General features: G+C 41.9%; 1 protein-coding gene across 5 annotated transcripts in view; it reads right to left on the reverse strand.

Moving 5' to 3' along the window:
• Nucleotides 1-27,328, reverse strand: part of samd11 (sterile alpha motif domain containing 11) — an 87,300-nt gene that overhangs the window by 34,594 nt on the left and 25,378 nt on the right. For 2 of the 5 annotated variants that reach the window (XM_042408688.1, XM_042408689.1), the window contains 2 exons: nt 14,968-15,059; nt 2,820-2,995 (listed from right to left, as the gene is read on the reverse strand). In XM_042408688.1, the coding sequence (XP_042264622.1) occupies nt 2,820-2,995; nt 14,968-15,039 (248 nt within the window). In that variant the 5' untranslated portion in view covers nt 15,040-15,059. Of the gene's footprint in view, nt 1-2,819; nt 2,996-14,967; nt 15,060-16,200; nt 17,755-27,328 lie in introns of those variants that run through there. The other 3 variants (XM_042408686.1, XM_042408687.1, XM_042408690.1) reach the window with 3 other exon arrangements.

Genomic DNA, 27,328 nt, shown 5'->3' on the forward strand with positions numbered 1-27,328 from the left:
AAGCTATGAAGACCTATAAAGACTCCTGCTGAAACTAACAGACAAATCCAACAATCAGCCACATGAGCTTATCAAACTATCTACTCTTTATAGCACTATATCTAACTATGCGCTGGAAACTGAGTCTAAAGTGTCTCTTAACAATGCCAACTGATGGTAATTTGTTATGTGAGGTGTTGCTATGATATAATATTTTAGATAAACACTTGACACACGCTGCTTCAATGTGCCCATGTAGATTAAAGTGCAGTTACAGTGGGCAGGTTGCAGTATCCAAGTGGGTGCGACACGGTGGTGCTGCCGCCGGCCCTGATGATGTGTGGATGAGACAGCACAGATACACTCACACATGTATACAGAGGCCCTGTATTTTTCACATCCATTGGCCAAATCCAATTTGTTAAGACCCTTCTACGACTCACTTACGAAGCTGCGGTCAATGGAAATCACATTTCCGTGATTGGACATCCCATTATCCCTTTCGTCCAGACCCGCATTGGGGGATAAAGCAGGGCTGAGACGGATGCCCAGGACAGACCGGAGCTGCGGCTCCAGCGAGTCCGTCGCCTTTCAAAGGGTAAAAGCCTGACATATTAGTCATAAGTGTTCTTTAAATTCATTATCATCTTAACACGCCAGCGGCACAAGTGTCAGGGGGAGGGGAAGCCCTCTTAAATGAGGTTAGTGGATCCATTTAAAGCTTCACAGTTGCTGTGCTGTCCACCGTGTCACACGCAAGTCTCAAGACATGAAAAACATCCCCCCCCCCCCCCCCCCGTAATGAGGTTGCACAAGCTGCTTATAATGCAGCTAGGGACTTTCTGAGGTTAATCAATAAACAGCTTCTGCATCATATCTGTCCATAGTCTGATTTCTGAATTATACAATTCTGTTTACGTAAGTAAGTAAAATTTATTTGCATAACGCTTTTCATAGACACGAGTCACAAAGTGCTTTACAAGAGCATAATACAACATACAAAAAACAAAGAAATCATAGCAGATGAAGTGACCACAATACACAATAAAAACAAAATGTTGACCTGGTGCCTACAGGTTACCCAAACGCCTGTCTAAACAGGTACGTCTTTAGCTGCTTTTTTAAAAGAATCCACACAATCAGCGGGTCTAAGGGTGCGGGCATTCCATATTTAAAGTGCTACAACCTCTAAACCTCAATCACCACAGGTCTTAAGGTGGCTGCATGGGACAGACAGCAAATTTAGCATATTTATATACGTACCAAGTAATCTCAAATCCACGTGATGTTGATTTCAGATTTTAAATGTCTTAATTTCACAAGGATCAAAGTGCTAATTGTAAAGGGAGCAAACTTTTAAAATTATAATCTGATTTTTTTTTAGTTTGTTTCTAACAAAGCAGAGTGTACAGAGAAGCAGCGCTGCTCCCATCAGAGCCCATTTGATTCATCTTAACGAGATGACCTCACTGTAACCCCGACCGTGCGTGTGTGTGTGTGTGTGTGTGTGTGTGTGTGTGTGTGTGTGTGTGTGTGTGTGTGTTTTTGTATGAATGAAGATGTGAACGTGATTATTCACTCGAATCCAAACAGGATTTTTCGTAAATGCAGCCTACATTTTTATGACAAACCCAGTCTAATGTGTATACAACTCCTGAGCGCTCTTCTCCATCTATTATTGTGAAAATTTTCAACAATTAAGCAGCCATTTACTGATTCACACCAAAATGCAACATTTTTTGATTTTATGAATAAACCACTGACCTTCTGATGCCATTTAAGCTGTAATCCTAATACATACCACTAGTGGTATTGTTCCTATGGATGATGCTAACTACTTCTCTAAAATAACAATGGCAGGACTGAAACAAAATATTCCCATTAAGCATTTTTCTTTCCTCCTGATTTGATGAAAATAACAACAACAAGCCTGTAGTGTGATGGATGAGGATCCAGAGACTGATTGTTTATGGATACATGTCATATTGTGCTTTTTTTATATCTGCTGAAGTGTTTTTGAGGCAGCATGTGCATCCTCTTCCTATTAATCCTAGTCTGTATTCCAAGTCGGTTTGTGTCATTTACTTATTTTATGCCCTCAACTCTAAAATCTTATTAAATTGTTAATTGAGGAGCAAGAATTGACGCACATCAAGATGAGCATATATTTGAAATGTATTCTCAAAATGTTTTACATTTGAGATGAAAAAGTGCAGTAACAGGACATAAAGACATAACGACTTATAAATGTTTTATATTATCATACTATGATTAATCTGCTGCCAAGTACAGCACAGGATGGGAAGAAGCATACAGCGGTGACTCAGGTGACTCAGTCTTTCAATATCAAGTCAAGACAGATATACTGAGACTTGGCAGGAGCTAGAAATTGCAAACCAACAAACCAATTAACACTTTCAAAACTCAGCACACATCCTTCCATTAGACATCCCAAAGCGAAAAGCCATAAGTATATTTTTGAGACACAGCTCTCAATGGTCTGAGGTGCCATTTAAAGGAAAAAGTTGTCAGTCTGCTTTTACACGGGATCTGAAGAAAAGCAAACACAACAGACTTACTATTACTATTAACTATTTTTGATAAAAGTGGAACCTCAGAGGTTAGCTTGACATGTTCTTTTTGTGGTGATTTCACCACAATGTATGTTATTACTATGTGTCAGCTAAATACCAAAAACGAAAGAAAACGTGATACGTAAAAAATCTGCATATTAACTGGTACCTGATAGAAGAACAACATTTAACCCAAATGTCAAACTTGTTTATATTGTCCTTCAGGATACATTGAAGCCTTGGCCATAGAAGTAATAGGTGCCTCACCTCTTTCTCATTATACTGTAATGCAACTCGTCCTCCTGCTTGATGTGGGCATGATCCCCACTGGCCCGCTCGCTGCCTTCGCTGTCGTCACTGCTGAAGATGGAGGCCAGCTCCTTCTTGGGCACCCGGTTGGGGGGAAGGGGGATGGTGCGTTTCTCAGCCAAGCGCCCGCGGTTCTACACAAGGCAAAAAGAAAAGATGGCACTTTAGTAAAAGGATTCACTATTCCTTGAGTCTAAAGTACTGAACATGATGGTACCAGTGTTGTGTTGTTCAGCTCCATTTGTTCTGTACAACATGCAGCATTTCTGTATTTGCTTATGTTTTCCTTATTTGCAGTGCCTTCCTTGACTCTGCACGGGTTGTCAATCGTTAAATGTTTCTTCATTTTCTTGTAATTAATTTATGCAGCTTTTTTTTTTATTATTTTAGTGATTTGCATTTGTTTGTTTCAAGTTGCAGCAATCCCAACCAGGGGTACTTGTACCTCAGGGGGTACTCCTGCAGTTGCCAGGGGGTACATGGAAAGATTGTGGAGTAGCTCGACTAAATTGAAAAAACAGACATTGATTAAAAAAATATATCCGCATATTGAGTCATCTGTAACACCTGAACACTGCCTGTTTAGATTAAATATGCATGGAAACTAGCTAGCGAGTAGAGAAGTCTAAACAACTGAAAGTAAAGGATACATGCTTGAAGTAGCTTAATGATAAACGGTTGAAATATCAAAATTGTTATAAATCGTTATTATAAAACAAATTGCTAAACATGATGAATAAACTGCTTAAACTGCAATTTGGCTAAAAGTAAAAGTTAAACCGTTTTAACAGTTTGCTAATAGCGATGGATAAATGGTTGAAACATCCACTTTCTGCCACTCCAACTGATGATATGATGCAAACTTCACCGTCAAGAGTTGAGACAGTTCAATTAAATATTGAAACAATATCCACTTTCATGTAATTATTGGTGTTAAATAACATCAAGTTTTAAAGCGATTCAGATGAACACATTTGTAACATGATGGGTGGTGTCAGTGAAAGGGTACATCAGACAAACCGCTGCATTAAACTTTAACGCAAAATATTATTTTAAAATATTCTAATAAGGAGCCAAAAAAAATGTTACAAGCCTCCAAAAAAAACTGGTTCAATGGCAATGATAGAAACGTCAGCATGGCTGGAACTATGACCAGAACAACACAAACTGTGAGACTGACATTCAGCCTCCAGACAGATATCATCAAGCCTTGTTTACTCTTTGTGAATAAATTATGAAGTAATACTGAAAGAATCCACCTATATTTTATTCTAACTGGGTATGTCTGCAGTTATGGAGTAACTTCCTCTTGACACAAGCTGTTTTTTTGCAACAGCACCGAGTGCAAAAGTTTACCATACTTGTCTACTCTAAAACCAAACTGATGAGGGGAAAAGTTGGTTGGTGTATTGGGTGTTGGTGTATTGTGATTTTCTTCCAAAGCTGCCAGGAGTAAGAGGAGAAAAGAAGGGATAAAGACGAGAGTGTGGCCCTAGGGGCGTTAGGAATTGAAGCTGGGCGACCTTTAATGTGACCTGAAGAGGTCACTGCAGATTAACATAGTCCTATCACAGAGAGATGGGAGGAGGGGGCGAAAGAGGGGAGAGAGGAGTCGAGGAGTTATAGAAACGAGAGGGCAGAGAAACAGTAGAGGAGATAGAGCCAAGGGGAGAAAACTGGAAGAGAGCAACGATGGGTTGTGGAGAAAAGTTAACAGGGAAGAGAGTGAGAGTGGATGTGGGTTTGTGCAGGAGAGAGCATAGAAAAGGTGAGAGAAAAATACAGAAATAAAAGAGAATGTGGTGAGTCAAAACATGAGAGAAAGCTCAACAGAAGGAAGGTCTGTCCGGTGTGGGAGAGTGGACTTGGATTTGAAACTATATTCCCCTCTCTCTTTCTCTGTGTGCCTACATCTCTGCTCTTACTCCCGGACGCCTTTAAGCCCTCCAGCTATCCCTTCCACCACACGCAACCCCGCTCTCCACCACTCCCTCCCCTCTCCCTCCTTCCCTCGCTCCTTCCATCCCAGGAGGCGCGGCAGCATGAGTGGCAGGCGGGGGCAGGAGGAGGGATTTGGGGGCTCCTAGCCAAGAGGCAAACAGGTGCAGCCCCTCTGGAGTCTCTCAAATGGCAGACATTAAAAAGAGTTGGGGAGGGAAAAAGACAGAAAGATGAAAACATCCCCCAGGATGAGCAGGCCACAGAGTTCTGCACATTTCTCTCCTTTTCTCTCTTTTTTTTCGAGCTGTGCCAGAAAAGAGGTTTTTCCTTCCTTTCTTCTCTCCTGTCGCAGCTTTCTTCAAATTCTGCTCCAGCGTTTGAGGACAGTGGATCACTTTCTGATGTTTCTGCTGCTTCCACACAAGGCCTTGCTGTAGGAAGTCGGTGCTGGAGCTCCGACGGGGCGTCAGAGCGGGGGGGGGGAACGGGAGCGAAACATCACGTCAAGAACAACAGAACAACACTCTTGCACATATGCAACAACTGTTACATCTGTCACACACATCTGTTAAATACAAATTCTCCACCTCCAAGTCTCTTTATTGCTCTCTACAGATCGTGAGGGAAAACACACAAGTGCACATGCGCGCTACCCCCTCCACCTACACACACACACACATACACATGCACACACACACACACCTGTTCCTGTTCCTTAGAAATCCCCTCCAAAGCGGGGGATTTTACTTGGAGCATGCCAGCAATATAGTATGTACAAGAATAGTTTGTCTAAGAGCAGTCGTGACTGTGGCTGTGTATCTGAGTGTGTGTAAGTGTGTAGACAACCACCCACATGGCCGTGACATACCCAGGCTGACAGCACCCCCCTCTCTTCCTCCCTCCTCTCTCCTCCCGGAAAGCCCCGATCCTTTCTTTAGTGGCACTGACGCAGAACTGGGGGTGAGCTCCCACTGCTTCCGGCAACACTTCCGCAGCACGGGGGAGGGCTCTCCGAAACAAAACATGAAGCAAAACACACCCCTGGCAGCCCACGTAGGAGCGCTCAAAGGAAGGGCGCCTGAACGCTCAGGCTCATACGTGCACGTACAAACACACACGGGTGTGCGCAGAGCTGAGGCAACCTTGCTGTGTGTGGTCAGCCTCCTTTCAGCCATGGAAAAAAGTCTCTCATAAAAGTCCCACTAAAAGCACCTCTATGAATATCACCTCCCACGCTTTCTGTCTGACAGGCAGCCAAGAAATATATCTGGGCTTCACATTTACACTCAAAAAATAAAAAATAAAAAGACACACATACATACAGATGCACACGCAGAGGGACACAATGACACAACATTTTACATAATCTAGACAGACAATAGTCTTAATGGTCTTATCAGTACATGACAATCAAAGACACAATCTCTTCATTCACATTCATTAATACATGAATTCTCCAACAGTACAGTATAGACGCTCTGAGAATCCTAGAAACTGAACTTCACCTTAAAATGCTGAATGATGCAAGTTTGATACTTTAAGTTCAGGCAAACAGCAGTGCAGGTGTTCATTATGTTCATTATATGACTTAACATAGAGATCTATATACACTACATTAAACAGCCATGCTGTTTACTTTCATCCAGCATGTCTTTAACACACTAGTGTTTAAAGTGCTACTTAACTAAACAACATTCACTTCCATTCATGTTGATCATTTGTGACCAAACATCTGAAAGTTCAACTTATAGGTAATTACCGTTTCACTAATCTTAATGAATTATTCTACTACACATTTATATTGGCACACTGATTTTGTTAGAGATGTGTTTTTTCTACCCTCTTAATGCATGACTCAATTAATCAGAGCCATCTACAGCTGTTTAGGCCAATGGAACAATATGTTACTTTCATATGTTTACAGTGAACAGTAAAATTATGATGTTTCTCTGTAAATTATTATATTTTTTTAAGGTTATGACTGTCTTCTTCTTCTGTTTTTGTCAATTTCTTTCCATTGTCAGGAAGTTGCACTCAAATGGCAAACCTACAGTATGTTTCATTGTAAACAACCATGACAGTTCAGTTGAATTGAATTCAAAATTCAAATTTTAATGTTTGAAATGGAAAAATACTGTAATTTTAGCTTTAGCAAATAGCCACGTTATTTTCACTGCCTATCAAATTTCAAGTCTCTGAACAGCACTGAATGTTATTTAGTGAGATAGGCTGAGATTTACTGCACACAATGTAGAAGTCAAGAGAAGTCAACAGGTCAAAAGTACTCTTAATGTGGTCTTTTAAGGGCCAAAAAACATCCGCTGCATACATTCTCATTCAACTAATAGATATGAGCAACAAAGCTTTAATATTTCAGAGAAAAACATTGATCTGGTGACTACATATGGTGAGCAATGTGCTTACATTAGCACCCATATACGTTCCAGTAACTCATTTTGGCGGCGTCTTGAATTAATAAATTCATAGCGAGGGTTTGGATTAAAAGCAACAAAATGCTCTTGTAATATATTAAGTGCAAAACAATACAGGCTAATATCACTGCTGCGCACTGGCCAAAGAAGGCGTTTAAATTCAAGCAGAAATTATAAGGCAATCTAATGTTTTCTCTCTAAATTTATTTCAGACTTTTAAATAAGCTCTTGGTGGAAAAGAGGACTAATAAGTGTGTTTTTTCTTTCTCCTTGCGTTATTTCCTGAAAGGTGCAGCGCCCTGCCGCTGGCTCCAACCAGCATTAGCGAGCACACACCCACACACACATTAGACACACACACACACATACAAACACACACACACACGCACACACAGCGGTAGCAGCCCGTGACATTCCTGCAGCTGCGGCGCTCTCTCTCCCTCGCACGCGCCCCCCCAGCGATCCCCCTGGGGGACGAATGCCTAATGAGTCACGCGCCTGTCTGCCGTTACCTCGTTGTGTGTGTGTGTGTGTGTGCGTGTGCGTGTGTGTGTGTGTGTGTGTAGGCGGGATGGCGGGCCGACTTGGCGCGAGCACTCCGGGAAAGGGGGGGAGATGAGGAGACGACAGAGAAGGAGAGAGGGAAAAAAAATGAGTGTGAGGAGGGTGGGAGTGGGGGGTGAAGCGGTCATTACTGCACTCACATAAGAGCTCTGAAACAAGGCCAAAACAAACAATTTGTCTGCTGTGTGTTTGTGTGAGTCTGAGATCCAGTTCATCACAAAATACAAAAAAACAAATTTTTACTTGATTAGTCTCACCACCTTGTCTCTAACTTCAACGCACGGAAAGCCGTCCTGACATTTTCACAGGTGCGCCTCTGAAGGGTGATTAGCTGTAAATTTGTCAGCTTTCGTCAAATTGAGATCGCTCAGTATGCAAACATGGCTGGTATAACCGGATTACTGTGAATAATCAGATTAAAGTAATAGTTTGATTAAAGTGTTTACATGGTTCGCAGTAACTAGATTTCCCCAGTAACCTAATAATAATGCTTATATGATTGATATGATGTTTGATAGTCAGGATAATGTCTGTAAGAACATGCAGTCACCTGTAGAAAGTATTTTAGCGCCGCGACAAGGAGAAAATGGAGAGACTGAGTTTGTGTTTATCACTGTTGCTTTCACAGAGCTCCTAAACACAATCTCTACTACTTCTATTACTTCGAGTGTTTGTTGTGACATAAAAGCCGTCATCCTGAAATAATTTTGATGTTTTTTTGTTTTTTTTTTGTCCAACCACCACTACCACTAGCCATGACACTGTTTGTTCATAGAAACACCCATTTGCATCCAACGTATTCCATGACCGTTCTGGTGCACATGGAGAATCAAAACATGAAGTGAAAGAAATCAGACAAAGGCATATTATACTGCACAGGCCGCAGAAAAACTGACAAGCCTTATATTTGCCTGATATGGTTATAATCAAATTATTAGTGTGCGTGTAAACAAACTTAAAGCAATATCTGCACGAACAGTAAAGTTTATTCACAACATATGGCTGTAGATATGTAATTAGAAACATGTTGAATTCTTCTGGCATAAGAATATAATACTCATATAGACACAGGTAGAGAAAGACCACCACTCATACAAACATACACTCGCCAAAAAGCGCGTAAACATACTGGTATGTTTATTTATACATCGTAGCCATTTATAATCCCATTTTTCCCCATTATAGTGCAAAACCACATTCATTTGTTCATGTATATATCCATATTCACTCCTTCGACCCCGATATATCAGATTGATAGAGTTTATTTGCTGCTTGTTTGTCTGCCTGTCAACTTGTCTGGTTATATTCAACATGTTTGTATGATGTAATAGGAAAACATCAACTTTATACTTATACTTATACTTTATACTTTATATATAATTAGCACAATTTTCACCTAATTCAATTAATAACAGCATCTGTGTTGTTCTGTAGCTTCATACGACAGCAATGACAACAGTGTCTACTTTTGCATTTGTGAATGGGTTTAGCCATGTTGTTCTTGGTTTGCAGCAAAAATATTAATAATCAGACGGCATCAGCACCATCAACAGGTACAACTTCACAAATCTGACTTGTATTTTCCCAAAACTAGAGTATGAAGAGTATCTCTGACCACAATTAATGTGCAGTGTTTAGTGTGTGTGTGTGTGTATTATATATAAATATATACACACATACATACATACATATATATATATATATATATTTATTTTTTTATTTATTTAATTTTTTTTAAACACTACAGATCTTGACTTAACATTTTCAGTAAATTCATTTGAGGTTTTGGATAAATTTTGGTTGGAGGAAGTTGTTTAGACGACTGTAACGGTAAGTCATTTCCTTCGAGTTTAAGATACTGGCTTGATGTCTGAATACAGCCTGAGTGGCTCCACATGCTGTGTATTGTTTCATACATATTGTACAAAGAACATTACTTTAAAGAGTACTTTTGTTGTGATTTGGCACTATATAAATAAAACTGAATTGAATTGAACTTTTCAGATGAGAAACTATAAATTTGCCATAAGATCCGGCACCGACCTTATCAAGTAAAACTCCTCATGAGTGCAAACATACTTGGCAAAATAAATCTGAATCTGGATAACAGTGTGTGCACACGTATGTACGTGGTTTATGTACAGACTTTCGGCAACACTTGGTTGTTCAAGGCTGTGTGAGCGAAAGAGGAAAAAAAAAAAGAAAGCACTGTGGGGCGGACAGGCATGCGACCAAGTCCCCCCCCCCCCACTCCACACACACACACACACACACACACACACACACACACACACACACACACACACACACACACACACACACACACACACACACGCTCATGCTCTCTTGCACCCTCGGCCCCCACGCGCTGAGCCGAGCGGGCAGTTTCAGCCCAGTGGAGCGGCACAGGGCAGGGGGGGAGGGATGAGGGGAGCAGCGGGAGGGGGAGGGGGAGAGGTGCACAGAGGGAGATAGGCGGCGAGGTGGCGGGGAGGGGAGGGGGACTGCTGGGGCGGTGCTGGGAGGTCAGTGGCGGTGCAGTCAAGCGTGTCAGCGCGCCTCTCGCTCTCCCCTTTCCCTCTTGTTTCTCTCTCTGCTTCCTCCTCCCTTATTCTCTCTCTCTCTCTGTGTTTGGATAAGCCCACCGAGCTCCGCAGGGGAGCTATACGGACAGGTAACAACTGGGCCTTTCTCTCCCCAGACAAACACAGGGGAAGTGGAGGCAAGTGCGAGGTTGTGGTTCATAAATTAAACTGATGTTTTCTGTTGTTTTGGCCACCACCAGAGTAAAATTTGATCAAGAATCTCATTTAAAGTTAAACACACTTGAAACAGTTCCATTAAAAGCAATGGGACAATTAAATAATTTGGTTTGAACAACCACTTCATCGCACAACTTCGTACGCACCCACACTTCATTTATGAAATAAAGTCTACAATAATTTGAATGGTGAGCATCAGTTACACTTCGGGAAAGGAAACCAAGATAAACTGAGATTATGTATGTTGGAAAAATGAAATTCATTCAATGTTTTAGATTTTATTTGTCTTTAATCTTTCTCATATTGACTTTTTAGTTAATATGAGAAATACACAACAAATGATAAACAAAATTTATCACATAAATGTATTTAAAAACAGAATGTAATATTCTTTGTTTACCTTGTCTTATCTAACTTGTTATTTACCACTACTTTTGAATTGGATGAATTAATGTATTTTACTTCCTAGTAATCCTGTGTGTGTGTGTGTGTGTAGCATGTGTGTTCGTTTGAGTGCATTAATGGACGTATGAAAGTAAAACTTCAGCTGAACCGTATTGTCTGCAAAGGCCTGATGAGACAGAACAAGCCACAACTATCAGAGGAAATCACATGGCGAAAAATACACGCAATCACACTTGCACACACACACACACACACACACACACACACACACACGCACGCACAGATGTTGGGAGGAGGGTTGTTAGAAATATCGCCGTTGGCTTTGTCGTGATAAACCACATTTGGCTGATAGACAGATGTTCCAACTTATTTTAGCTGTCTCTTAACAGAGTCCACACCCAAACACATACTCCGTACATAGACTCACACAGTGAGCAAATATGAACAACACAAAGAGAAGCTCAAACACAGCTTGTATGTACAATACATACACGCAAACACATACACACTGAGCAGTCTATCAATCTTTAGCATCTTATTGAAAGGGGACACCAGTGGAAGCTAATGGCTATTTTGCTAAATCAAACTGTTTCATTTAACTAGATTGTTCACAGAAAGGTGTTTGCATGTGTGTATGTGACTGTTTCTTACTGTATTTCTATGTCTGACACACATTCCAATTCATATTGATCTCTATCAGCAAGATTTAGATCCATTGCAAATGAACAGATCATTAGAGTCTCACTTAATCTCTCATTTGTCCGTTTCACAGAGAAACGCACACAAAAGTGCACAAATACACTCGACACGACCACAGTTCTGCACACTTCTGGGCCAATGGCCGATTCCGTCGTTACCATAGCAACATAGCCTCAGCAACAAGCATTCAAGCACACACGCAAACACAAAACACCTACAACCGAAAGAGCATACAGTAGGTAACTGATCTATGAAGGCTCCGCCATATAACAGCTCAACTATTATTATTTCCACTGGCTCACTTTCATTTTAATCGTCTTTCCCCATTGACCCTGTTGGAAATGCCATTATGAAATGCAATGAGGCAGACTATAAGTTATAGACAAAAGTCTGTGTTTGTGTGTACGCACATAGATATCTGTGAGTGTGAGCGTGTGTGTGTGTTTAATTCCACTTTGCAAGAGGAGCCCTTGATTGGAGGAGGTCTTTACGAGCCGGAGGAGGGGAGTGTAATTTCCTCCCGGCCTCCGCCAGTTCCGTTGAAATAACAGAGCAGAGGAAGCCAAGCTCTCCCGGGAGGAGACACACACACACACACACACACACACACACACACACACACACACAAGCATACAAACACACACACACACAAGCATACAAACACACACATGCACATACAGCTAGCAAGTCGGCCAGCCATCCTGGGCTTACAAATAATCACAGACATGCACGTATAAAGACACAGATATAAACTCACACGTACATATACACATGAACAGTCAAAAAACACAAACATACAGAGCTACAGTATGAATAAACTTACATACATCTCCAACATACATACATAACCTTGAGTATTACAGGTATACTCGGAAAAGAATGACATTCAGGCCCAGACACACGGAGTAAGCAGCATCCAACAACTTCATGGAGCAACTTTAATCACAGTTAAAGCTGCCAGGAGCAAGAAATCATTTAAACACCTGATTATCACATAATAGCAGGCTTGATGAGAAGGTAAACAGCCCTTGACAGCTAGTTTTCAACAGCCCATCATTCATAAACTGATTTAATTTCACAGCGGAAATAAACGGTATTATCGACATATTTAAATTCTAAACTGTTGAGTGTAACAACGGTTCAGTCTGTGTCGTGTCGTTACAAACAGCTTGCGCCCGAGCCGACACGGCAAATTATCTTCCATGAGTTCTGAACAGGCAGGTGAAACGTCTTCCCACCAGCTGCTGCACTTTTGATGATTGCTTGCCTCATGCCTATAGCGAAACAAGATCACTCATAGTTCAGCCGTCAAACTTTCAAAAATAAATGTCTGCATGAGGTAATTTGTGTCAGTAGGCAGGCGTGTAGTGTGTGTGTGTGTGTGTGTGTGTGTGAGAGAGAGAGAGTGTGTGAGAGAGAGAGAGAGAGAGGGAGCTCATCAGTGAGGGAGTGCTGGCTGCCATGCCCTGAGGGGAGTCAGTGGGGAGAGAGGGAGACGCCAGTACAGGCCATACAAGTCCCGCTGCCTTCCCTTCTCCGCCTAACCCTAACCGCCTCGCATGGAACTGCCAACATACTTAGCCTGTGTGTGTGTGTGCGCGTGCGTGAGTGTGTGTGTGTGTGTGTGTATGTGTGTGCAAAAGCGTCATGGTGGTATTCACTTGGTGGGTTAGACATGGGAGAGAGTGAGAGAGAGAGGAGTCTACAACAACAACCTTAAGGCTTCTCATATCCCTGCTTACGTCAATAACAAAGTTTTACTCTGTCACAGCCGCAATTGAAGTCTGAACTGTACAAGCCTTAACAAGCCAAAAGCCAATCACTCTGATATCTGTAATGAACCCAAACATAAGCAAACATGCTCAGATTCTCAAATCCTTCTGTAAAAAAAAATAAGACCTGAGCATCTGTTTTTCCTGCCCCCTACCTCCCTCAGGTAATTTGTTTTGGCTGAACCCTGTGTGTTAGGATACAGGTCTTCATTCTAGGCTGCGAAAAATGTCACCAGTTTACCTGTATCACTCAAACACCTCCGGCTTATCTAAACCGCCTTTGCCTTGCGTGCCTCGCACACAATAATCAGCAGTAGCCACGCTCAGTAGCTCGCTAAGCCTCTTACACCCTTCCCTCAAGATTAGTGCTTGGGAGCGACGACAGATGCGCTCCGTGGTGATAAAAACACACACACACACACACACACACATACACACGCGCACACACACACACACACACACACACAAAACCCGCCGCACCTGTGTGAACAGATTTGGCGACGGTGAGCCGGCACTGTGCTTGCTCAAAGCTGACACACACACAAATACATACAAACACACACACACACACACACACACACACACACACACAGTGGTGATGCCGTAATCGTGACACACCTGCAAGGCCTCAAGGTTTGGCATCGTGCCCCTGGCCGAGCCCTGAGGGGAGGACTAAGCAAACAAAAGTTCGACGGCAGCCAGGTGAGGAAACTGATTCAATGGGACAGAAGATCCCCGACCAACGACACCTAACGTCAAGCAGCCATACTGGACAGCTCAATGCCTCTGAATAAAAGGCCGTTTGATACTCTGAGTCTGTGAAAGGCCAAAAGTGGATTTGATATTCATGCTGAGAAAAATTACCATCAAAGTTGACATGTGTGCCTGTGGGGTCTTCACCATCAAGGTTACAAAGAAAGGCAATGCTCCAATATGCACTCTCACACGCTCACCCACTGATTCATGCATGCAGAGCTGAGCGATACCAACACATATATTGCTATTAAATATCTACCTAGTGATATGGTCTATGAGGAAAAAATAAATTTAAAAAACAACAAAACATTAGTAATAAGGATCTATAGACAGGCGATTAAATTGACTAAAATAAAATTGACTTAATATAACAGCCAAGCAGGTACAAATATTTATCATTAATTGAACTGAGCAACAGCAAAAATGATCAAAAACATTTCTATTACTAAACTATAAAAGAGTAGTTTTAGGCTTCACTACATTACCATAAAAATACCAAAAAATATCTAGTCTCTTTACACAAAGATTTGTATCATATGGATTTATCCCCCAGCTCTGTCTACATGCATCGTGCTCTTTGACAACTTATAACCTTCACCACTGAGGTGAATTCTTGTCGACCACAGTTAACAACCCAGCAGCAAGAAGTTGTCCTCGAGTCAAACTAAATCTGTATTTCCTATGTAGTTTCTCCCAGTTAACACATTGACACCACAAATACAGAAAGGCAGTGCAGCAGTTAACACCGGTGTGACAGAAGATGAAATATTCTTACCACTGGAGATGAAATTCGACAACCAGGACAATCACAGATTGGAGGATGCACCTGTAAGATTCCTTTGGACATAAGAGTCTTGAGACTTTTCCCTGCAACAAAAAGAAATGAGCCACGTTCAGTGTATAGAGTAGAATATGTACCAAACATATTCTCCAAGCAGTAAACTCATCGCCTCCATGACACAGCATGTGGTATTATCATCTGTCTTGAGAATGGGCCCTTTTCTTCAGCACATCATCTCAGGATTCAAAAGTTTTCGAGAAGAATCTTATGAAAAAGCATCCAATAAACTCAGCACATAACCGAGAGAGCTTGTACCTGCAGACAAACTTGACTTCTCTCTCTACATATTTGCCATGAAGTTTAATTCTCCCTACGGTCCAGTGTGATGAGCCAGAGAGACAGCAGCCTACTGTCATCTATCTATAGGAATCGGTATATTAAACTATTTGATTATCATTTTTTGACCTGGGGGCGACACCCTCCCCCCCCACACACACACATCTTACCGTGTGTCAGTTCTGCCCGAGTAACCTTGTATATGTGTGTGTATGTGAGGTGAGGGGGCGCGTCCACTATGCATAATTATTGCAGATACTCTACTTTAAATGTCAACATTAAAAAAAAATACCGGAACAATATCACCGATCTGATTGATGCGGACACTGTTGTACCGAAGACCACTTAACAAAATGCATCGACAGCTATAATTGGATGCAAATTTATCACAACATCAAACACTGACTGTTGTTAAGAGGACAGACAAAAGGCTTATTTTCCTGAAATCTCTCTCAAACCTAAAATGCGATGCGTAAAAGTGTCAACACCCATGCACAAGTGCAGCTGCACTTAACGGAACGATTCATCCCATAATGAGTAAAAAAAAAAAACAAGGAAAAAGTATTTTAACTGTCACACACTGTATTATCTAAGTATTAATGCTTTTCACCTCAGTCCCGGTGCAGCCTACTCCTGATGCCCCGGTTTGGTGTACGATCGCTGCCCAAACTCTGTGTCAAAGCCTCGGAGGGTATGTGGAGGATATGCGCCTTTTCTCATCTGTCCCCTTACGCACTGGCTGCTGTAACCCTTTCACTCCAAAAAACTCAGCACCGAACCACGAGACCCAAGTTTGTACCCAGAATAAGCAGCGTCTATAAAGTGTTTAATAAATAGTAAGGTGTCCCTTCTCTACCCAAGAACCGTGAGGACAGTGACGGTTGTTCTTACCTTTGTGTCTTATACTCCGTTTCCAATCTTTGGCAGTCTCTCGTCCACTGACAAACTGGAACTCATTGGGGGTGAGCCACTCGCCCCTGTATTTAATTGAGGGTCCTTTGCTACCTTGACACAGTTTATTGATATAAAGCAAAGCCTTGTTTTCCCCGCACTCCACCTCGATGCACGGCTCCCCGTTGTCGAAGAAGGGCTGAAAGTCGGGGATGGAGGAGAACCTCTCCAGCATTAAGTCGTCCGTGTGATGGTGGAGGCGCTGGTGATGCAGCGCCGAGTCATGGAGCCCCAAGTACGCGCGGTGATGGGCGAAAATGTGGTCGTAGGGCGGCGGATGCGGGGTCACCACGGGGATAGCGGTGGCATTTAAAGGGGCCAGGTATTCGGACTGGTTGAACGCAGTCAATGCCATGTCGTCTCCATCCAGCCTCTCCTTTTTGATGGCAGGCATGTTAGAGGGAGCCGAGCGCCGGTAACAAGTGAAAAGCTGCTCGCCCGATCCAACTTGAGCGTCCTCTCCGCCTGTGAATTGGGCTGACCCAGACTTGGAGACGCGCCGCTTGGTTTTACGCAGAGCCCCCGTGTCGCCGTGAGACAGCGGTCTGGTGAAGTTGCCGGATAGATTCCCATTCAGTAGTTTCCAGCTCGCAGCGGCAGCAGCGCTCTCCGCCAGCCTCACAGCTCCTACCTCCCACATTTAATCACACTCGCTCTGTTAATACCTGACATGCTGGGTAGCCCTCAGCCCCGGACATTATGTTACCTTAGTGATCATTACCAGTCGCAGCTGCACGTCGTGCCTCTTATTTCTTTGCCTTTGAGGAAATAATAGATTTTTTTTTTTATCTACTAGTTAGAGGCAATTTTTTTTTGATCGGCTGTGCAATCTTTTAAAAAAAAACGCAAAATGATTCAGTTATGAGTTTACACGTGGCCAAGATACCGTTTCACAGAAGACAACAAAAAAGAAACTGATAATAGTACATGTCTCCTGTTACTGAGACAAATGTGGCATATGGCATTAATCAGAAACGTACGCCATACATATCAGGCTCGATATTCCTGGGTTGTATTTGCGCAACAGTAATACAGTTGAAAGTTTGGAAAGAGTTGTTTTTTAACCCCTGTGTATGTCGTTGAAGTCACGCTGAAGTTCACAGACCCAGACCAAACAAGATTTGCACTCTCTGCCGCTTCTCAACTTGGCCCATTTAAACAGCGGAGGCTCGGCGAGAGTCCACGCAAAGGAGGGGGGACTGCGAGGGACGGCGCTTCAATGCGTAAAATGGAGGAACCATCATTAGTGAGCATGAGGGAAGTAAACTGTCATTTCCACCCATGCAACTGGATCTAAAACTCGTTTTAACAGCTGTCTTCGCACTCACAATTTATAAAGACCACACATGAGTATTTTAAAGTCCAACAACACTCGCTCTGAATCAATCTTTCATCTTTTAATAGTTTCTTGTACAAACCCCCTCCCAGAAAAGTTGATAATTTATGATTATTTTAAAACTCAGTAATACCAGCCCATAAATGAGGCTTCAAGCATTTATGCCAACAGTTCCTACACATGTACAACCACTTCTCCCAAAAGCATTATTTGATCATTTGAGACCATTTTAAAGCCAAACACTGACAACAGCAGCCTTAAATCAAACCCTCACATTTGAACAAAGAGACGGTCTGGATCACAGACATCACGGGCCACCAGATCTATCCATGACATCAGCCGACATCAGGTCTGCACACAGTGGGTGTTTTATGTTCTCCTCGTGTGTCTAAATTCAACCATCTATTTGTTATACTCCACCTACATTGACGCCATCTTGGCCTCTCTTCCCTGACTCGTGCTCACCTGCTGCGACGGCTTCAGTGAGCCGCTGCTAAAAACTGCTCAACAGTGCACAGAGCTGTCAGTGTGAAATATTTTACACACAGTATACTTACGTGTCATAAAGCTTGAAAAAGCTGTTATGATTTTTTTTTTTTTTTTTTTTACATCACGAGCACTCTGAAACCTGTTGACAACCCAGCGCGATGGATGTTAACCTTGTGCTGTAACTATATTAGGTTTCATATCATGTTTCTCATTATGAAAACAACAGCAGAAGTAGGTGCGATATTGTAGGCTCAGATATTACAAAAATGGAGAGGTGTAACTTGGAAATGGTGAGTGGGTGGACGTGCTTTTGATTCTTGTGACCTGGGAACGAGTCCTGAGTGAAGTTATTTTTAGAGACTAAGTATTTCTATTCAGATATGATCAAAAACTTCACCTAATCATAACCAAAGTGCTTTAATGGTATATCTGAGACTGTTTTAGTAGCCTAGACATAACTTTGTAAGTAGGTAAATGAGTTAAACTATAACCCAAACCTAAGCTTGATTCAAGTTCTTTGACTTTTTGGGCCACAAGCAGGTGTCTGTATAGAAAAGTTCAAAAGAACAGATGATAAAATGTGTGCAACTGTTGCTGCAAGATTGTTGTTTTAACTGGAGTAAAACCTCCTCAGCCTGGAAACACATTTTGTGAAAGCACTTTCTCTCAACACTGTCTGCAGGGCATGTTCCCCTGAGCTCCTGGAGCTCGTGAGCAGGACCACATCTGACCCCCATCAGTGGAGAACCACCCAGGTGGATCCACCACCGACACATGGAATAGCCATTCCAAGCAGCAGAGGTGGGGTCCAAAGCGCCGTGTGTCAGGGGCCTATAAATCAGGCCAAACTGCCTCTGACACACACAGGAAGGAGGCACGCCACACCGCAGGCGGAAGCGGTGCACGGAAAGGCCAGAGACCACAGCCTGGCCAGAACTGGTATAATGCCTACAAGCCTGGACCAGGCAGGCAAACACACAGTAGACATTTACAAAAACACATCCCAGCTAGTTCACCAAAGACGATGACAGACCGTAGATTGACATTTTTTCTCTTTTTGGAACTGAGAAGCTGTGATGTCTGAAGGGAATGTAATGGAATTCGTGGGTTTGTGGATCAAGAAGAGACCAAAACAGATTTTACAATCACAGCTAAAGAAAAAAAAACAAAGTGACTCCTGACATCACTTATCCAAAAAGCAAACCGTTACCTTTACATTGAACACAGCTTGAAAAATGAAATCGAAAGGCAACATTTTTCAACTAAACAATAATGTCACTTCCCACATGTTGGTAAGTACACTGAACAGTAGCGCTGATATAAATCATGAGCTGCTGACATTTATGGCGTGTGTTTACAAAGCCATTTCTAGGAAGTGGAACACTATGATTCTCTTTTTATCAAACCAGCCTTCACCACATCGAAATGTCTCGATGGAAATCTTGTTTGTGCGTGCGTTGGTGCTGCAAGGTTGCACCATCGGGAGAGCCCTGGTGAAACCAGTCATAAAGGGGACACCCATGCCCACTCTTACACCCACTCCATGAGTCCATGACTGTGACTCATTCTCGGTGGCTCGTCACGGAGGGGTTCCCCAAACTTGTGCAGTGACGACACTTCTGCTTTCACATCTTCAAAAATCGGTTCGGTGTTAATCTGAGTAGATTTTTCCATCAGCCTTTCTGTCTCGTTTATTAAAATCTTTGATGTGATGGGGAAACCTTGTTTCACCTTTCTACCTCATTTAACCTTTTTCTTACTTCTTCTTTTACTTCAGCATCGAAGAGCCTTTTCTTTTAAAAACGTATCACCGACAAACCCACGCCTACTCTTACACCCGATGAATGTACAGTCAAACTGGAAATCATAAATCAATTAATACTATATTACAGTAAAAAGGTATCTTCCTATGAAGAGAAAATTACTTCTGCTTACATGTTATGAGCCATCTAGATTATGTCATTTCAGACTGAAAAGACTAGAAAAGCAGTTAGCATAGATTCAGATAATTTATCTACTGTTTAATGTACTAATATCATGTTTTAAGGAATAATAATATGACATTTTGTTCAGTATAATTAATAAAGTTTCAGATTTTACAGCAAAACTGATGAATTCTAAAAGGGAAAATGCATCTTGGGTCAATCTTTAATGTTAAATGAACCTACTTTATCATTTTCTGCTTCAATCAGTCAGCTCCTGCATTTCCCAGAATGCCTCTGAAACTACCTCCACCGAAATAGACTTTCTAGATTCAGCTATTGCTTTCAAAGGTAAAAGACCACAGTAACAAAACTAGCAGAATGACTTCTTCCAGTCAAGATAGAGAGAGGAGACCCCTGTTACTCAAAATGTAAACCAGAGGACACTGGTGTCACCTCCCTTCTATTAGTTAATGCTGGTTCAAGACTGATTTACCTTGTGAGTCTGAATACAACAGTAAACTCTCTGATTCCCGGAATCTAACACCAAAAAAACCACCAACATTTTAAACTGAGGAAACATTTTCTGTAATTTTGGAATAAACAGATTTCATGATGAGAATCTACAGGAAGTAGACGAGTAATACTAAGATGCATCATGCCTCCTCCATCCCAATATGTTGTTAATATTATCTCAAACTCATGTTATGTCTCACTGATAAGTTACACTATAATCAATATCATGATATGTTTCCATTCATTTCTCCAGATATTTAAACTCTCTGCTGTTCTGCTGCCTGTTAAATTCAGTTTTTTCTTTGGCAGTTTATGGCTGTTTGATGATGACTCACACATATTGATGTTAAGTTTTTATAAAAGCTCAGAATCTTTGCACTGTAATACACACTTTTTCCAGCTATTTTTAAAACTCGGTGAAACTGTATAAAAATACGACAGGATTTATTTCTGCTTTCCGAAAGTAAATTTGGCTATTTGGCAGAACCGTTTTAGTTTCAGTAGCCTACACAGATGGCTTACTCGAGATTAGAAATGTAGATGACTTCATGCAATTTACTGTGAATTGCCTGTATGGTGGTATCACGGTTAATCAGATTCAATGGCAACATCCTCAAATTGCTTGTTTTATCCAACCAAGATAGTTGATTTACAGTGATTCAAATCAGATAAAGGCAGTACATCTTCCCATTAGAAAATCTGAAACCTGTGAATGTTTGACATTTTCATTGATAAATTACTTAAATGACTAAGTATCAAAACTGTTGGCATTTAATTTACAGTTGATCTACTTATTGGTTGACTACTTCTTTCCGCACCAATGGTGATGGTACGAAAATGCAAGTTGCTTTGTGACCTTAAGCCCTACAATGCTTCACTAGTTTTGCAGTGAAAACCAGAAATGACCTTATTGTATAAACCAAAAATTCACACATTTGACTCCTGATCTTTCAGAGAACAACCCTCAGCATGCAAATTACAAAGGAAGCTTATGGCAAATGACTGGCATTGTTACTTTGCAGTGTAATAAGCCTGAAATCCTGTCCGTCTTCACGTCCATTCTCTCCACCAGTCGTCCTTCGAGAACCCCCCTAACGCGGCCCCCGCCTCTGCGCCGTTGTTGGCAGCGGCCCCGGAGCCGCAACGCTGCCGGCGGGGGAGAGAGGTAATAAATAACCCGGGGAGAGGAGCGGAGACCGCCGGGCGGTGCACAGTCTGACCTGACAAATACTCACTGGAAAACCATCAGAGAGCGAGAGCCCACCCCTAGTGCTTGGAGCCAGCCTTTCAGACATGAGCTGCAAAATATATAGGCCTGCCCCTACTGGAAAAAAGAAAGGAAGACAGACAGAAGCGTCTCCGTCTCTCCCCCCATCCACATCCAGACACCGCCGGAGACACGGCGAGAGTAATTAACTATTTAAAGCAGAGTATGAATTTCTTTGGAGAGCCTACACAGTATGACTTATCCAATTTCCCCAAAGAAATATGAGATAGTAAACACGTCAGAGGAAGTTAAAGAAAAAGAAAGCAACTTCAGTTTTGCTTAAAGACTGAAGCCAATTAGTGTAAATTTAAACCACGAGATAACCTTGTGTAGACTTGAGTAAAATATGACTTTTCAGAAAACATCCGACTTTTGTAGTTGGTCACCAGCTGATTAGTTATGACTCTCAAGTTTAAAGCAATGCTTAAAGGATGGATTCACCCAGATAACAAAAACACTTTTCTTACAATTAGTGGTGTCTCACCATGTAGGCAGCTTTGTTTTTTGGAGATATACATCTCTATCACCACGCCAAAGCAATGAGGTGACTGGGATTTTGTTTCTGATGCTAATAACATTGAACATTTAGATTTAGAAGTTAAACTGTGACATCCTTTTTCAGAGATCGTGTCCCATCACTCTCGATAATCCACAGAATACACTGTCAACAGGTTTGTGGACGACTGTTTCTGGGGAAAAAAACTACATTTTGGAAAAATGGAAAACAAAATCCCAATGACATCCATTTGTATTGGGTGGCAGCAAAAAAACCTCAAAGTATCTGAAAACCAAGACAAAACCATAACTGTCTGTATGGCTACATACACTAGACCATCAGTACCATCAGAGGTAAACAAAACAAACGTTCATTGCAGGTTTATGATGGAAAACTGTGGTCTACTTCATGAACCTGACACACTACGCCCCCATTGCAACATGATGGCCACACAGCTTCCTGTATTGGCTAAATGTATGTAATTCCCAGAGATACTAGGCTGTTTACAGAGGTGAATGCGTCATGATAAATGTCATATTACTAACCTTTGCATTACAATGGAAATTACCTCTCTCACCTTTCTTTCACCTCTTTATGCCACTTCTCATTTCTGTGTAATTTTAAAAAAAAGCTGAGTAGAAAAAGTCAGATTATTGCAAGTCGACCTTATTGTAGCTGTTAATACTCATTTATGATGCTACCTTTGCTGACTCATTCTTATTTTATCTTGATATGAGTCGGGGGGGGAGGGGAGTGTAGCTCTCCTAAGTTGGAATTTGTGGAATTTAATATCAGAAAATGTTTCAGGGGATGCGGTCTCTGGGCTTTGAGCGTACCATGTTAACAGACATGGAGAAACATCACACATTAGAAGGGAAAAAATGTGGATCAGAGTGCTGAATTTTTAACACAAGTCTTTGGAAAGCACCAAATTTGGCATTTCAATACCCTTCATCTGGTAGTGCTAAACACCACATCACATTTCAAAACTTCTTATTCTCACTGTGTGTCACTAATTGCTCACCAGGAAGTGTTTTTGTCCACCGTGTGCAGTCTCTGAACAACAGCAGCCACCTCCAATAAAAGGTTTAAGTTCAATTTCCCCTTCATTTTCGGTTTCAAAACATTTTTACCAGTGTATGGCCCTGTAAGCATAGAGAGACCTTGTTGCTATTTTTGTGGCGTAACCCAGGCCCTGAAGCTAAATCTTCACCCAAACACTCATCCAAAAAATTCCCCAAAAATCTGTTTTAAAACTGAACTAGTGTGAGACCAACACAGTCTTGTAACTCCAGAATTTCAGAGTTGGCAAGCAGGCAGAGTAACATTAGACCCTGGAGGGGGCTGAGGGGGGTTTTATGCTGTCGTGCCGGCGCCCTTGGCCTCCCCCGGCGGATCTGGGGGGTCAGGCGGCTGTCTGTGATCCCACACAGCGGCTCTTCCACATGGGATTTATTTTCTTGCTGGATGGGCAGGCAGGCGGCCCAAGAGGATTCTCATTTTAGACCAGCGTCTGTAGCTGTCAACGCCAGCCGACAGAGGCGAGCGGACACCCGACCCCGAGTATCCTCCCTCAACACTCCCCTTTGGACTCCCTCCCTCCTTCCTCTATTCCCTGTTCGCACACACACACAAACACACACACACACGCACACACAAGAAAATAATGACTTCACAGCCTCTCAGTTTGTCTCACGGAAACTTTCACTCATATGATGAGGATGGAAATTATAAAATTAGAAATCTTACGTAATAGTTTCTTCAGTTTTTGTTTTTAAACACATTTTGCATCTCTGGAGTCCTTATCTGTGATTATAAAGCTTCAACGAGCAATGAGCCAGGTCTATCTAGCAAAAAATGCACAGCGTCTCCCCTTCCTCCCCTGCGCCGTTAATAATTTGTGCAGTAAAAGATAGCGTGCCTCTCTGAGTTTGTGGGAGTTATTGGCACAGTATTCCCCACCATATTTGTGCGAGGCAGTGATAGGAACATAAATTATTTCTTATCTCTTCCGCAATCCATTTTTCAAAGGGCTCACTCTGTGTTTGAAGGGTAGCAGCGCCAACAGCCAAAGCCCAGATAGTAGGCTACATTAACCTTCAAGAGATCCGAATTAGTGATTTCAAACAATGCAATAAGAACAGAACTCATTGATATGAGCAGTGCCATATATGACCATAATTTAATATCAAATTAGTCTGCTGGAATCCAAGAAAAGATCAAAACAATGGCCAACATCACCATCACTACAAAGGCAGACATTGTTGTGAGGTTATTAAGTTAAATGCGTAGCTGTATAATTGAGGATATAAGTTGTCTTAAATGTTAAATATTTAAGATATTCTATGAAATTTTATGGTGGATTTCATGGAAATTTAACCTTAAAAGAATTTTTAAAGTATCACTGCATTAAGTTTTTTGTTTTAAAAAAAATTGAGACAAACCAGCTGTTTTAGGTAGTAAAAATATTCCTTCAATAAGAAATTAAAGTTAGCTAAGTTTAATTAGCTATCAGCTGTTCACTGAACTGTAAAATGACCAATCTACACTGAAATAAAAACAGTCTATAGGCCCGCTGATGCCTTTGGAAGATGGCAAAAGATTCAGCCCACTCAATTGTGCTGTGCTGTGCTGAAAGCACAAGCAAAGTCCTTGTAAATCACATGAGCCACTTTTCCACAACGAGGCCCCTTTAGTGCTTACCAGAGGTCAAGAGTTTTTCTCTCTGTTGAAAAGACGCAAAAAAAAAAAAAATCACAAGAAAAGTTTTTAGGGAAACTGAAAAAGTCAAATAATGACTTGGCCTGGCGAGCCCTGTGAACACTGTTCTAGATCTGCACATTCAAACCGCATTATTTTGTTGGAAACTCTTCACAAGCGGTGTCAGCTATCACTCTCAGCCATTTAGATATATTCTACAGTTCAGGCTGATCCGCAGAGACAAAATGACAAATGATAAATATCAAAACCCTCCTCTGCAAAGCATTAATGTCTGCTTGCAAAGAATAAACCCCAGCTCTCCCAGCTACTATTGATTTTTTTTCCTGTGTGATGTGAAACCAGCAATCAGCACTGTGGTTCGAAATAGCCTGAAACTGGAGCCGAGACGTCGATGAGTCGCCAACACATTTCAATTAGCGAGCCGCCCTGGCCGATCTCTCCCCGGGGGCACAGAGCACAGAGGGTCGGGCACACCCAGCCCAAGTCCACATATGGTTCTGTGTTGGCTCAAATCAATCTGATAAGGCACTGAAGGAGAATTTACACATGCTGCAGCCGACTGACTTGTCCATTTCTAGATCTTGTCCATTAAGTGCAAAACACAAACTTGTTTATGTGCAGGTCAAACGAGCTACAGCGTGCGAAGGCCTCCGAAGAGTGCGGTTTGTTTGACATGAGTTGTTTCCGGTGGAAAGACGCAGACGGAGCAGTGGGACAAGACTTGACTGCTGCCAGTAGCTGCTCATATCACATGCCTTTGAGATGTGAAATTACGGTTTGTCAACGATTTAACTTTTTACTTATTTGAACAGCCCATCCAGAACATGGTTTTCATTTATAGCGTTCCCATGGCGATGCAATCTAATGCCAAAAGGAGTGACTTTTCACACGTTAATGTTCTGTACTTGTACAGATTTTCAGTGTCAGCTTTTACAAAAACTGCATGTTTGCTTCTTCTTGCTGAGTTTTTGAGTATATGAACTAAAAGAAGAAGTTTATTTCATGTTTATTTTTAGACTGAGTATAAGGCCATCTTGCATTTGCAACATAAATAGTGAGTTTGGCTTTGTTTATGAGTTAAAAAGGATTGGTATGGTACACTGTTGCTTTGAAACTAAGTTTCAAACAAGAATTTTGCTGAAAAGGTAAAAACTACTTAAAGGTTGAGATGTCTGCAAAAATATTTTATTTTAGCGCCACATTTAAGAAGTTAAAATGTTTTTAGTTCTTATTCTACTTTACTGTTAGTGATAAAGTAATTATGATCGGCTACTATGATCTAACAAAAACATGACACCATATTAAAGCAAACACTCCGTTTTAGGCTTGTGTTGAACCTCAGGGCTTTTTTGGTACTGACCGAAATGTGTCTACAGCATATTGAAACTGTACCAAAAACTGAAATGGAATGTTTGGTGTGATTCATAATCTTGTTTACTTACTCTTTCAACAGATAGTTCCTGATTTAAATCAAAATTTCAATTATTTTAGACTTTTATTTAGGAAATGTTCTCGCACAGCTGCTTGTATTTCAACATCAGAGCTTTCTTTTGTTTAAATATTCAAAAAATAAATGTTTTATAAAAAAAAAATATGAAAAGATTTCTCAAAGTAAGGTATCGGAAAAAGTATATCTGCACTAGTATTACTTTTCCAAAGATAACTGGAAAAAAATGTGTTTGTCAGTTTGCTCTCTCTCATTCGTAGCCGTGTTGTTTCATTCTCTGACAGCTCTCATCAACAACAGCAGACTGGTGCTGGCATTGTGTTTGCATGCATGTGTGTTTCTGTGTGTGTGTGTTTGTGTGTGTGTGTGTACGCGCTGTACATTCTCCACTGAGGGGCCAGGGGGTTACGTTCAAGCCACGGGGCCACAGCGACAACTCGCTGCCCCCCCTCTCTCAGCCCCCCGTACCCCTCTGGCCTTTTGCTCCTCGCCTGGCTGGCAGCCCTGCATCAGGCAGACACACCACAGGCTCTGCCCCCCCTTCCCACACCCCCACCAGCACACACATACACAAGCACACACACACACACACACACAATGCTCGCTCCACCACCCCCCGCTCTGGGCCGATCGATACAGCTCTTCGCCTTTCATCTGACCAGAGCTTTGGAGGAGCCGCACTTCCTGAAGAAAACCCAATACAGCACTCCCTCTCAGGGTAGCTTATTCTGTGTGTGTGGAAATGTGTGTGTGTGTACACATGTGTGTGTATGCACTGATGCTTGTCTACACGTTCATGTGTTTCTGAATGAGGATGTGTAGGTGTGAGAGGCAGAGAAGCAACGGCTTGGTGTTAGCTGGCAAACGCTGTGAT

This window comes from Thunnus maccoyii, chromosome 4 (assembly GCF_910596095.1).
Source record: "Thunnus maccoyii chromosome 4, fThuMac1.1, whole genome shotgun sequence".
Classification (NCBI taxonomy): domain Eukaryota; kingdom Metazoa; phylum Chordata; class Actinopteri; order Scombriformes; family Scombridae; genus Thunnus; species Thunnus maccoyii.